The 13,619-nt window shown below is 39.9% G+C and overlaps 1 protein-coding gene across 1 annotated transcript; it reads right to left on the bottom strand.

Moving 5' to 3' along the window:
- Window positions 1-3,351: 3,351 nt before the first annotated feature.
- On the bottom strand, window positions 3,352-8,378 carry LOC110054921 (cornifelin homolog B-like). The gene is made up of 4 exons (XM_020761295.2): window positions 8,219-8,378; window positions 5,230-5,378; window positions 4,580-4,722; window positions 3,352-3,783 (listed from the first exon to the last, which is right to left on the bottom strand). The coding sequence occupies exons 2-4, from the start codon at window positions 5,339-5,341 to the stop codon at window positions 3,691-3,693; spliced, it is 348 nt and encodes a 115-aa protein (XP_020616954.1). The 5' UTR covers window positions 5,342-5,378; window positions 8,219-8,378; the 3' UTR covers window positions 3,352-3,690.
- Between the last annotated feature and the right edge of the window lie 5,241 nt (window positions 8,379-13,619).

The following is a 13,619-nucleotide window of genomic DNA, read 5'->3' on the forward strand; positions in this document are numbered from 1 at the left end:
TCAGTTGCGTTTCTGTTTATTTGGACGTTGCTGATTAAGTTGTTTGATCAAATTCAGGGACATCTTAAATAATATTGACAAAGAAATATAGTGTCTCACTCAAAAACGCGAAATTAAAGTGAGTCAAAATGCAAAATTTTTCGCAAAATCGCGAAATTAAGGTGTCGCGAAATATGCGAACCTCAAAATCGCGAAATTAACGTGTCGCGAAAATTTCATGTAATAAGGTAGTTAAGGACGGTGCCTACTTTTGTTAGTGCGCACACGTTCTGCGCATCACGCAAGCCATGGGTTAGCTCCACGCACGCGCTGGGGTTGACATTGACGCAATCAACTACGCTATCACGTACACGACTAAAATGAAAGCAAAATTTTCCTATTGTGACCAAATCAAGTTTAATGAACCTGTTCTTAAACCAGGAACACCAGAATGACAGCATATCGCTAACCACAAACTGTTTACGTCTTCCAGCTGAAAACCTAGCTATTATTTGTCGAAAATTATACTGAAATCCAACTGTAAACACGTACCTGCAGATGGCGTGGTGCGCGCGCAAAACCAGTGCGAGATACGCAAATGTCTCACTTACTGGGGAGGTGACAGGAAAAAATGTAACGGGCACCGTAAAAGTTTTCAAAAAGATCAATAACTTGAAAAAACGCGTGGTTACCCCTACATTTTATGTTATGAAATGAAGTGACAAATCTATTCAACACGTGATTAGTTTCTGGTTGTGAGCAAAAGGTATTTAGACTGTATTTTAGCTGAGCCAGAGGAAGGCTGTCAGACAAGTTAAAAGCGCTTTTGCAACGATTTTGTTATTATGTTTTTTATTATTATGTTTTTTTGTCACCATTTGCCACTTAGTTTAAAGATTTTTAAATCTGTTTGCTTTTCTGTATGTAAAGGTGAATTCTATTGAAATCTGTGAAGAAATATCCTTTCCTTCTTTTTTCAGGAAAATGCTGATGTCAGCCGTTTTTGTTGAGATTCAAGGCTAATTATCTCGAAAAAATGCGTGGCTGCCCCCATTTTTCTTTGTGGATTCCAATAGCCCTTGCAAAGATCTACTTTTTCCGCGTGGTCCTTACCTGGCGCAAAAACCTTTGTATTTGGTATGCACCGTCCTTAAGAAGTCTGTAGTCTGCAGTCTGCATTTTACCCTCAGTCTGCATTTTAGCCCCGGTCGGCAGTCTGCGTTTTACACTGACCGACGATAATGTACCCGTGTTGTATAGTTTGAATGACCATTTAACCAAATAACATTTCCAAAATGAAGGAATTCATCCATGTTGCCATTTACCCACAAATCAATACAGTAAAAAGTCGTCAGTCATTGTGAGCTGGATAGCGAAACAGTTTCGGCACTTGAGATGGGAGGTTGGGGAACCGGAGGGGGGGTGGGGGGTTATTGCTGCGGAGCGAGCGTAGCGAGCGAGCAGCAACATAAACAGGATTTAAGTAGAATATATAAAAGGGGATCCAAATTCTCGAATTCATCACTTTTTACCAGAATGCATCGCATTTAACCAGAATGCACTGCGCCACTTTTTACCAGAGTGCGTTGCGCCCCCACGAACTACAGGAGGGCGCCTTTTTGCGTGGATTTCAGTGAGAAAGATTAGTGGTTGTGTTTTGCTCTGATTTACCTGTAAAACGATGTGAAGGAGATTGTGCCTGCTTTCACAACTCTTGCTTTTGTTCTTAATGCAGGCAGTATGTGACAGTTTGTAAATCTGGACGATTAATTGTGACATCTTAATTTTAAACTTAGTATGTCATTTCTTAGCAGTCTCGCCTATTTGGCCGAATTCTTAAATGAAGAGAAATCGTCGCTCCTAAAGCTTACAGAATAAGTAAAACAAACGAAAACCGTAGAACACGCTAATTTCATATATGCTGCGGTCTATTCCTTTTCATCCAAACATGAATTTAAGCTAAAGCTTTAGCATTTTCACACATCGCGATGGACGCGTCCTCGATACAGTCTGTCAACATTCTTGACACATTTAATACGTATCAATACAGAATTTATAAGTTAGATTTCTGTTCCTGCAACTTCCACATCTTTCGATTTCCGCGATCTGGTAAAGGGGAGATTGATGTGTATCTTTTTATGTTCAAACATGGGTCAGATCACTATGCGCTTTTTTGTCACGATCCCTTGTCATACCTCGCTATCCATGTGTCATCATGCATGAAGTTGTAGATGAATCACTGCGTAAAATATGTCACTATCAATAGAATGTGCCGCAGCATTATTATCTTTTAGATACCCTAGTATAATCATAATCGCATGCGAGAAAAAAACATTTGGTTAAAATTCATTAAATTTTTCATATTTAAAACAGCACGTGACAATTTTGCTAAGACTATTCTCGGTCGGGTAGCTAATTTTCTATAGTTAACAAAATTTCATAATTCAACTGGTTATTCGCCAATTGCGGCCATCAGCGAAAATTGCCTAAGACATGTAAGAAGAAGAACATACATCATGAAGTTTTTACAACAAACGTTCGTGATATAATGGGGAAGGTTTAACGGACTAGTCTCTACAGAGTACGTAGTTTCGCATTGAATATTTAACAATTATTCAGCCCGTGTTAGATACGAAGTGATGAACAGCCGACGCACGTGGCGCCGAGTTTGTCAACATCATCTCAAGGACGAATCTTCTAGGAAATAGAGCAATTGTTTAATTAACTGTAATATAATCGAATAATGTGGACATTTCAGTGTAATCTAAACAAAGGGATACAATGAAAAGGCGGCAAAATTGGTGGAGCGGTGTTCACTCTTTAAGTACCCCGCGTGACAGATTTCTGCTTGGTGAGATTGAGACGAGAGGAAACTTCTGCTTGCAACACTTTGAACCCTCTCTGTCATGCGTTAAGTTAGTTTTGGCTTTTGTGGAGAGAGGAAAACCGGAGTATCCGGAGAAAAATCCTCAGAGCAAGGCAAGAACCAACAACAAACTCAACCCACATATGGCACCAGGCTGGAATCGAACCCGGGCCACAGTGGTGGGAGGCGAGCGCTCTCAGTGGTTAGCCTGCGAGCAGGCTCACCTTTGAGTCACACGCGCGAGCGGCGAAGAGCAAAGCGATCCGGCGGGAAGGAGTCTGGTGAAGAGAAGCCAAGAAAGTTCTCGTCTCGCGGCTTCGCCGCTCGATTTCGCGCTCGCGGCTACGCCGCGCGCCCTTGTGCTCCAACGTGAGCCTGCTCGCAGGCTATCAGTGGTCGAGTCCGAGCTGGAGAACTCCAGGAATTCTTTTCGCGAGTATGCTTGTACAACAGAGAGAAAAAAAATCGTCTTCTCATATATTTAGCTATATTTACCAGGCTAAAAGTCCACCAACATCTCATTTATTATCAAATCAAAACTTAACAAATGCACAAGAACGGGTTACAATTTTGCAGTCGTGAATTGGATAAATGATCTGACTCCATAGTGTGAATATTTCAGTGATAAAAATAAATGCTGAAAAACGGTACAGACCATGCTTTAAAACCAAAACTGAAAATAAGCAGTCCCTCTAACACTCGAATAATCACACCTTAGTCAGTTTAAAGGCAAAGCATATAACATAGTACTATCACATGGCCTTATTTCTCGGATTGAAATAAAAGAGATTACAGCAAAAAGCCAAATGAGGCTTAAAACGATGCATCCGTCCCATCGTCCACGTTTACTTGCCAACGGCTTTAAGCTCACGGTCCATCTGGCACAACACACAGGCGGGGCAAAACATCACAAGCAGGGAGTCGTTGCAAAGAGAGCCCTGAATAAAGAACAACAAAGGTCAGGAGAGTGATAAAAGATTTTAGAAAATAGCCCAAAGAAATACGCGCACTGTTTGTTAAAAATCGTGTTTCTATTAAACAATTAGGTTATGAGCTCGTGATTTCTATCGCGTGATAGCTGACGAGGGCGCAGCCCGAGTCAACTATCATGCAACGCGAGAGCGAATAATCTAATTGTTTTCGTGTAAATCTGCTAATCGTTCAAAATTTTATCCAAATCTTCTTCACAGACACTTCGAAAACGCTACGAAGCGGCCATCATTTTATCGACAAGGGCACACTGCTACGCTACTCAGTATCTATTATAGAATGGACAGCGAGTCGTAGCCAATCAGGGAACGGCATTCGTGATAGAACGCTGGTAGATTGATACTAATCTGTGATAGGTTGTGAGTAGTGTAGCAGTGTGCAGTTTTTACCTCTCGATTTCTATGCGTGATAGTTGACTCGAGCTGCGTCCTCGTCAACTATCACGCGATAGAAATCTCGAGCTCATAATCTAATTGTTTAATAGAAACAGGAGTAGAAGTTTGGGAGAACGATAAATGCTTTGGAATCACGAGCCGAGAGGCGAGTGTTTCTACAGCTTTTTCGAGCTGCTTCCTTGGCTTGCTCCGCGCTCCAGGCCTCTCTCAGACATTAAAAAAAAAAAACGAGCAAACCTTGAGTCTTTCTTTAATTTCTCACATCTATTTCTCTCTAGAAACAGGTTGCAAGGGACTAGCCGGATTCAGTCCGTAGAAATGTTGTAACAATCTTCCTAAGTGTACTTACCTGAATATGCTGCTCTGATCTCAACTTGGCCCTAAGAGTGAATGGAGCGATCTCAGAGCAACAGCAACCATAGAGAAATCCTTCACCCATACGGGTGGAGATGTTGCACAACAGGAAGCAAGGGCAGCACAAACCATAGAGGCCTGTTCACGAACAACAAAACTGAATCAGACAAAATCTACGTTATTTTGTCACTCAATGCGTGACGCGAAACTTTGCCTGACGACAACAAAACGAACCTACGTCATTCTGTCACAAAACGCGTGAGGAGAAACTTGTATCAGAAGCTTTGCGTGACGACCTTTTCCCGAGAGCTCCACACCACCTTCGTCCCCAAGGCGCTTCTCCCGCCAAATGTGAAGGGGAAAAGGCCCTGGGGACAAGGTTGGCTCCAAAGAAGACTGGCGTTTAATAAGCCATATTCGTATTCCCGGTATTGGACTGGAACCAGCTTGCAACTGAGGCAAATGCAGAGAGTCTTTTCAAATGCAAATGACATTTTTCTCTTTTCAATGAAATTCCCCCGCATGAGCCACCATCGCAAGCTAGTTCCATTCCACTTTGTAAAATCACTCCTAGGTAACACCTTACTTACAATGGTTCGAGGAAAATAACTAAGAAGGCTATTGAAAAAGGAACGGTTAACTTACAAGAACCAATATCAGAAAAGCAGTCAAATACGCTTGAATTCCAGTCCCTCAGAACTTGGGTTTGTTGTACAACAACAGTGGTTCCTGGCTGGGCTGTTACAACTTGTGCCATGTTAAAATGGAGTTGTTATAAACTGTGTAGCGTATATCTGGCGTGAGGCAAGAAAGAGTCAATCGCTAGTTTACACTGTCACGCAATCGAAAATAAAAATCGTAACCATTCAATAAACTAACTCGAGAATCTGCGATATAAGAGATGATTAATATATAAAAAACCTTGCCAAAATTTAGGTCTCCCTGATTTTTCATTCGCGCGTTCTTCGGAAAAGTGTTTCACTCAAATTTATAGAGCTTTGTATGGAGACGCCATGTTGGTGACCGCCAGTTCAATGTCACGCAACGCATGAACTTGGGAAATTCAAACGTCCTCGGAGGAACCCTGTCGAGCTTAAACGTTGTAAAACGTCAAGTTATTTGAGGGTCTTATGTCTGATGAAACTAAAACTTCGGAAGGATTGGGAATTTTTAATTTTGGAAAATGACGACGTTACATGAAAAGCGGGAATATTTTGCAACTTTCAGGAGCTATAATATTTTTTTGGTAAAATGGTGCATTCTTATTGTTAAACGTACTTTATGGGCAATGCTCCATTTCATTTGACAATATGCGTGGGTCGAGAGAATTTATTCATATTGAGTTCAAATTTATATTTCATTAGAAGAATACGGCCATTTACGACGGAAGTGCTCTTTACATGTAAAGCAGCTACGTCACGGACCGCGCATCTTGAAAATATTGGCCAAGTTTGTCAAGTTTGTCGTTTGTAATCCGTGTAAATCTTTCTCACTCTTAGCCGTCCTTATTTTGTTTTAGTTTTCATTACCATTTTGGTGTCATTCTGCCTTAGCAAATTATTATTTTGAGATTTCCTTCAATTTAAAAGTAATCACAAATCGTTAAGAAAGTTTAAAAGCCCGGCACGACGGTTAACTATTTTATTGTAATTCATTTTTTATCATCCATTAATTTAATTTGCAAGACATGTCTTGAATTTCCTGTCATAAAACCGTCCACTCTTCTCACATAACGCTATTTCTACGCTCGTTTTTTCAAGGATCTGTTCCAGACATAAATAATTCAGAGTTTTCTCCATGGAAACCCTACACATCTCAAGGTGGCTATTGGCAAGATTTCACGAACATAAATAACATGCGCCAATACAACTTAAGAAAAAGAAACTTAAACACGTTTTGCTTCTAAAGATTGATTTAATTAAGTTATGTGGAAAAACTCTGGTAGCAGGTGGTTAGGCAGTTATCCATCCAATCTTTCACATCATGACGACCAGATTATGATCGAAGGTCTTCAATCGATTTCTTCCTCGGCATTCCCGAAATGGAGATAAAATGTTGTTTTGTTTGCGAATAGTTAAGCAAGAAATCTTTACATAATTTATTCATGGCTTCAGCAAGCGGAAAAACATTCAGGATATGACGAAATAGGCACAATGCGGAGAAAAGAATTCAATACCGACGAACTTGGCTAATCAAATCCTGTAGACACTGCAACGAACATGCTTAATTAGGACGTCTTGTGTCAAAGGTCGTCTCGTAATTGGGTAATGTCATGACTTCAATTGAAAAAAAACATCGTTTGTCACAAGTTTCTAAGGAGACCGATCAACATTCAATGTAAACAGACTTTAAACGGGTTCAAACACGCCAAACTGCTACTATGGCGATTTTTTTCCCCGTTTGTATTGCAATGCCCTCAAACTTTGAACACTTTTCGTATCAATGTTTGCACCTGAAACACGCCCGACAATTTTTATGAGCTATCAGATGGACGCCTTTTTCTGTAAATAACAAGGTGACCCGAACACTAAAACGTAAGGGATTCAAAATGCCATAGTTCGGCCTTTTGATGCGAGTAAAAATTTCAAAATCTATCCATGCGTCGATCGATAACAACAACTTAATGAAAAAGTTGCGTGACAAACATCTTTGACGGCGGCCAAATGTTTCAGGTAATTTATACAACATGATATGAATTTAATGCCAAGAGAATATTCAAAATGTTTTCCTCGATTTGACAAGGTTTTCGACAAAAAAGATTACTATTATAAACAAAAATAAATGTAACATCTGGAACGACACTCGTTTTCGGAAACTCGAAGACAGACTGTGGACCGTGGAAAGTAGTTTTTCACTGTAAATAAAGCTCTACGAACACTATAAGGCTCAATTTAATAATTCGGTCTTGTGGCAGTCAAAACGCGCAGTTAATCGTCGGAAATGACGTTTATTTTGTAACAAGAAGAGCGCTGGGTTTAAAAAATCAGTCAAACATGAGCTCTCGTGACCAAAATCACAAAGAAAGGAAAGAGAACGGTTATTTACAATAGCCGTATACTGTAAGTTATACGTAGCGTACAATGAAGCACGATCGATCAGTAGGTGGTTTTGTTTGCGTGAAAAGCTTTCAAGAAAACAAAAACAGACAAAAATTAAGACAGCTCGATTATTAATGTTTTCGACACTAATCTAAAGGTTGGCCGGGTGCTGCAGCGCTCTGTACTGGTATGTTTCAATTTAGATCATCGAAAAGGTTGATTCTGTGTGCGAAAAGCGGCATGGACAATATGTGCAGCGACTGACTGCAGCAGAATATTTAATACGCACCCCAATGTGCGTGATCTTCTTTCTACCTAGTCTAAGTCCCTAAGGAACAAACGAGTGTGGCTTACAATGGCTTCCTTTAAAGGCTTTCAAAAACCGTTAATTGACCAACAGAAACGGCGCTTTTGCGCCGAAATAAGGGATACTTCTATATAACAAAGGCGTTAAGCTTCTGGTTGTTTTTCAAACACTATGTTTATCAGGCATTCCTGATATAGTTTACTACATCCCAAGATAACGCAGTTGAAGCCCCGGTTCAAGTACAAATGACTACCCAGTCAAGACCAAAGACGAAAAAAGATTCTCCTACCTTGACAGAGAAAACGCAGATCGAGACCAAACACTCCTTGCAGAAGATGAAACACACCTCCAGAATATTCAGCAGAGATTTCGATTGATTGGCCACGCCAAATATGCAATGACCGTGAAAAATCTATGACGTCAGAGTTGCCTTAGTCACTGACGGCTGGCACGCGTTGGAAGAAAAGAATATTACCAAACAATAATGTATCAGTTAGCGAACCTTTGTGGAAGCCATAGGGATTCTCATTGCGATACAATAATCACGATACGATACTGTCGCTGGCGTTATTAAAATTCGTGACCAAACGAGCGCGTTATTGCAAGAAACTTTTAAAAATTGTAAAGCCATATGGTTCCATCCAGGGGGGGCTAGCAGCGAGGCCTGGAACCGAGTTTACATGATCGCCCCAGTTAAGAAATTTGGCCGAGCGAGACTAAGTACTAGTTTGTGAGAAAACAAATATGGCGGACTTCAGCTCGGAAAATATCCAGTAAATTGCGGACGTGAATCTAAGGGAATTTTTCAGTCACCTTGTGTGTGTTGCCGAAATTCGGTAATAGGAGGCATCTTCGATGAAAATACCTCTGCAAACCTACGCGCAGCAACGAACAGCATGCAACCAGGGGCTTACCGTGGCAATGTTCGAGGCAAAAGCAGCTATCAAGGTAAGACCCATTTTATACTTAAGCTTATAACCTCATGGTTAAGTTCAGATGTTTATCACGGCAGAAATGCCACTGGAATGCTACTGAAATACGTTTGGACACGTTCTTTCGGTTGTGTGCAGAGCAAGGCGTTATTTAATTACAATTTAGTAATAACGCGCGAAGACATAAACTGACATTGAATCATGACTCTTTTACTACTGACTTTTTTTTGAACTTATATCGGTAGAAAATACAGAAACACAACAAACGTAAGATTCTCTATTGCCGTTTCTTTCTTAAAGGAGTGTTTCCTGATGGGGATGAGTCTGTTTGTGACCATGTTCTTGCTGACGTTTTTTCAGGTGTTTGACATGTTGGTGGTTCTGTATTGTGGCATACATGTATTGAGGTAAGTCTCTCAAAAAAAGCCAAACTTAGATGCCTTCCATGAGATTCCGACTTGGGTTTGTCTCCAGTTTTGATACACTTTCCACCATTAACAAGCCCATCATGGGCATACCAGCCAGGATTAACACAACATGCATTACTGCTGTCCACATAAACTTCGGACCAGTAGTGTGCCCTAGCTTGACTATGGTATATTAAACCAGTAAGTTTGTATTTCTCTTGTAACACATCAAGCTCCTGGTTGACATGGGGATCCCATTTAAGTGGCAAAGGATCTGCTTTAAAAATTTCAAATATAATAAGGTTTGGTACTTGTTTAACAGTTGTGGTTCGTACAGCGGGTTGACTGCATTTACATGTACCCATGCTGGCTTTACCTTCATTTTTATCTTGACATGTATAGCTGCATATACCAGAAAAACATGAATATCCACCAGGTGTGATACGACGTTTGAAGTATTTTACCAGACTAACAGGACTTATTTGATCTGATGGATCAGTACGGTCTTCAGGATCTATCTCATCCACTATTATTTTAAATGTGCCACTGCATTGTTCCCTTAATGTAAATCTGTGGTCACTAAACTTTGAACACTTTCTTGAAACTAATGTAACAAAACTAAAGAATTTCCGTTCCTCTTGACCCATATAATGATGTAATGAATGAATGATTCCTTCCAAACTACACTGATTTCCAAGTCTATAATAGATGCGACCATTACAGGTTTCATTCTGCAGCCACCACCATAAGGCCATCTTACTGTCATGGTATTTGCCATCACAATTGAACTTCCATACAGATTTCAAGGCTTGCAGTGCTTTGGTCTGCTGTGGGTTTGTAGGTAAGGTTCTCATAAACTCTGAATTTCTGTTAAGAATTTCTGACATGACAACCAAAAAGGCATCCTGATGACAAGAGTTTGTAACAGTGTTTGACCCATTGACGTATGAACTAAACAATAACGAAACTTGAGGCTGTTTAGGGTCAATCAACTGTGTGTTTTTTGTGTCATCTTTAAACAGGGACTTTTTAGCACATGCACTATTCCTTTTGTCGATGCACTTGTCTTGATTGCAAATAACAAGTGGCCTTCTGCACTTGGAACAATGCAGAATGCGCTTGTTCTGTTTTTCTGGTTTCAGTGATTTGTGCCTCTTTTCTTTGGTAACCTGAATGTCAATATTTTCAGGACTGAAAGTTGAAAGGTGAGGGATGGATGATAAGCTACTGTAAGACTGTACTTCAACAACCATTTTTATTTTCTCAGAATTTTCTTTGGCTTTTCTTTCAATTTCTTTCAGCTTTGGGTGAAGAGATGTTGGTGGTGCAGTTAAGTTCCAAAAATGTTTATGCACTGCATCCAGTAGTTCACCAATAAAACTATCATTTCTCATAACAGTATACACTCTTGTTGTCTGCGGTGTCCACATGACAAAATGGCACCAGTCTGCATTTGTTGCTTTCATATTCAACTGCATTTGCATATAATAGCATGCTGGTAATTGCTTGTAATGTGAGGGATAACCTCCTTTGAATGGACACTTATACTCAACAATACCTCTGCCACTGATACCATGTAATCCAGTACCATGTATTACAACAATGTCATCTGGGGAACATCCAAACATGTCTGTGTCCTTGTAGTTGATTGTCCATAAACCAGTTTCAAAAATGGTAAAATCATAGCATGAGCCAGCCAAGAATTTAAGGTAGGAAACCCTAGCACAGTCCTCGCAAACAGTTCCCCACTCCATTGCTAATTTATTAATAATACTTGTACTGTCATTGCTACCTTCAATTTGTCCTTGAACAGCACTTTGCCAATAACTTTGAGCCTGTGAAAGACCAAAATGTCCCGTAATAACTCCTGCCTTGCTTGCATTAAGGATGTTCTTTCTTGCTTCTTTCCAGGCTTCTGAACGCTGTTTTAGGTATGGCCGTACATCAGCAATCCCAGGTGGTGGATCATCCTTAAGTGGCTTATAGTTTGGATTGCTTTCAAGGTCTTCACTTTGAAGTAATCCAACCATTGCAGGTAAATTAAGCCATTTGTTCTTGTGTTTATTATAACTGTACCTGGTCTTAATATTATTTACACACTGTGCTGCTAAATGGCCTTTTAGTCCACATTTGAAACATACTTGCTTTGCTAACCAGTCCGGTTCAGGTGCATTTTTGCAATTCTTGGCCCAGTGTCCTAACATGTTACATCTCTTACATACATCTGTAGGGCTTGGCTCTTTCATGGACTCACTCTTAGCTGACTTCTGTGTCAGTTTAACTCTAATTGCAGCAGTGTGACCAGATAATGGGGATAAATTACCTTTCATCAAATGATATACACATCTCCCCTTAACAAACTTTCTTAAATACACTTCCATTGCTTCTTCACTACCATCATGTCCTCCACATATTAGGTTACACAAACTGGACCACCAACAAAATAAATTTGTGTCTTGAAGTAGTTGTGTCCATGCAGTATTGTAGGAGTCCTTATTAAAGCTGCGAGGGTTGAAATATTCAGATTTCAGTTTGTGGTCAAGAAGTATGTTAAATTTCATCACACAATGCCGATTCCCTGGATCTGACAGTGAGTCCAGTACTAAATGAGTCGAGTTAATAAGAGTTGTTGGTAAAGATTGCCCTGTTATAGAAACAATTTCCAGGTACTGACACTCTAGTTTTTTCCATTGGTCCTCACTGTAGTCAGGCAAAGCTGAGCCTTTTGCTCCCATTAAGATGTCTTCACAGTTAATCTGATTTTGCTGTAGCATTTGTTGAATAATATGTATTGTCTTAACTCTTTCTTCTGTCTTACCCCTTTTATTTTGACTTTTTGATAGGTTAAGGGGCTGTGGAGAAAATGCAGGACCTTCATAAGAACTTGATGAACCTTCTAGAAGACCAAGCTCTTGAGTAATACTAAAGTCAATGTCAAGTGTTCAACGAATTTCCATATACCGCTGAACAGTTGGTGACACTTCCCGACCTCTTACAAGTGAAAAATAATTTTCCACATCATCTTGACAAAGACTCTTTGGGACAATGTTGATATGGGGATAATTTATCTTTATCGAGCCAATTAACCCAATTGTACCCCGAATCAAGACAAGGAGGTCATGATATGTCTTCAGTGGAATGAACTGCTTCCTCAAAGCCTTCTTGTCTTCCTTACTGATGCATGATTTCACCTTCTCTTCAATTTCATCATGCCATCCTTTGAAGAAAACTAGTACAGACAGAAGCTCTGTCATGTAATTTGACTGAAGGGAAACAGAGTTCATGATTCTGAACAGCTTGTCGCACATTCTTATGTATTTGCATGTAAAGGAAGTTTCATCTTTACTGTAGGGGAAGCAAGGTTCTTCCATAGCTTGTGCAGTTGATTCTGAAAGTACTTCTCGTGCAAACTTCACTTTCATTTTACTTTTTGAATCAATGAAAATATGTTTGCTTTTAAGAGGACTGTCATCCTGCCTAGCAACTGCAGCAACATGATCCCATTTTAAGCTTCGTCCCTTGTGTGTTAAATTGTAATTAGGATTGTGCATAAAATTCCTCAGCTTTTTGATCATATGTGGATAATCTGATATCCAATAGATGTCACCTCCTGTTACTTCATTTTGGCCAACCCATGGAGCCTTTTTTGATGACTTCTTAAAAAATTTTGAATTCCATGGACCTCCATCACAAACCCCATATACCACCTTGATTTTACCATCTGAAACCTTATCTAGTGCTTTAATGAGAGGCCAGACCATGTGCTTCTTCAACTTTTCAGCTGTGACACTGTAAACAGGGAAAGAGGCTACTGGCCAGGTAAAATCACCCTGAAGACTGGTCAAGAAAAACTGACAAATTTGGCGTGCAACTTTAGGTTTAGAAATTGTAGTTGAGTCTGAGTCAGAGTCATAAGTATTTTCAGAATCATCTTCACTAGTGTCCTCATTTTCCTCTTCCTCTGGAAAATTTAAATCATGAGGCAAATTACTTTCATCAAATTCATCATCAGTCTCCAGTTCAGATGGAAGATTAAAATCTTCAAAGCCAATTAGTTGTCCAGTCCTCCTACATAACTTAACTCCACTGCGTATGTCAATTTCATCCCAATGCAAGCCAAACAGGTTGCAGATACCACGCTGTTTAATTTCATTCCAGCATTTTTGTAATTGAGTAAGATCAACAGGATCAGATGAAGTATCCATATTCCTGTACTCCTGTACTAAACGCCATGATGGTAAAGGTAGCCATTTTCTAACAGCTTCATAACCCTTTTGTTTACATTTGACTGAGAGACTTACAGCAAGTTTTATAGTAAGTGGGTCCCATCGGATATTTTGTGGTTTTGATT

The sequence above is a fragment of the Orbicella faveolata genome, unplaced genomic scaffold (genome assembly GCF_042242905.1).
Source record: "Orbicella faveolata isolate gen_17 unplaced genomic scaffold, um_ofav_v1 contig_2, whole genome shotgun sequence".
Taxonomy (NCBI): domain Eukaryota; kingdom Metazoa; phylum Cnidaria; class Anthozoa; order Scleractinia; family Merulinidae; genus Orbicella; species Orbicella faveolata.

What these genes read in the sequence shown, in the direction of transcription:
- LOC110054921 (XM_020761295.2), bottom strand. Translation starts at nt 5,341, where the DNA reads ATGGCACAAGTTGTAACAGCCCAGCCAGGAACCACTGTTGTTGTACAA. An exon ending in CTTTTCTGATATTGGTTCTT is followed by an intron (nt 4,723 to 5,229) that starts GTAAGTTAACCG and finishes GTTCGTGAACAG; the next exon opens with GCCTCTATGGTTTGTGCTGC. An exon ending in GATCAGAGCAGCATATTCAG is followed by an intron (nt 3,784 to 4,579) that starts GTAAGTACACTT and finishes TTCTTTATTCAG; the next exon opens with GGCTCTCTTTGCAACGACTC.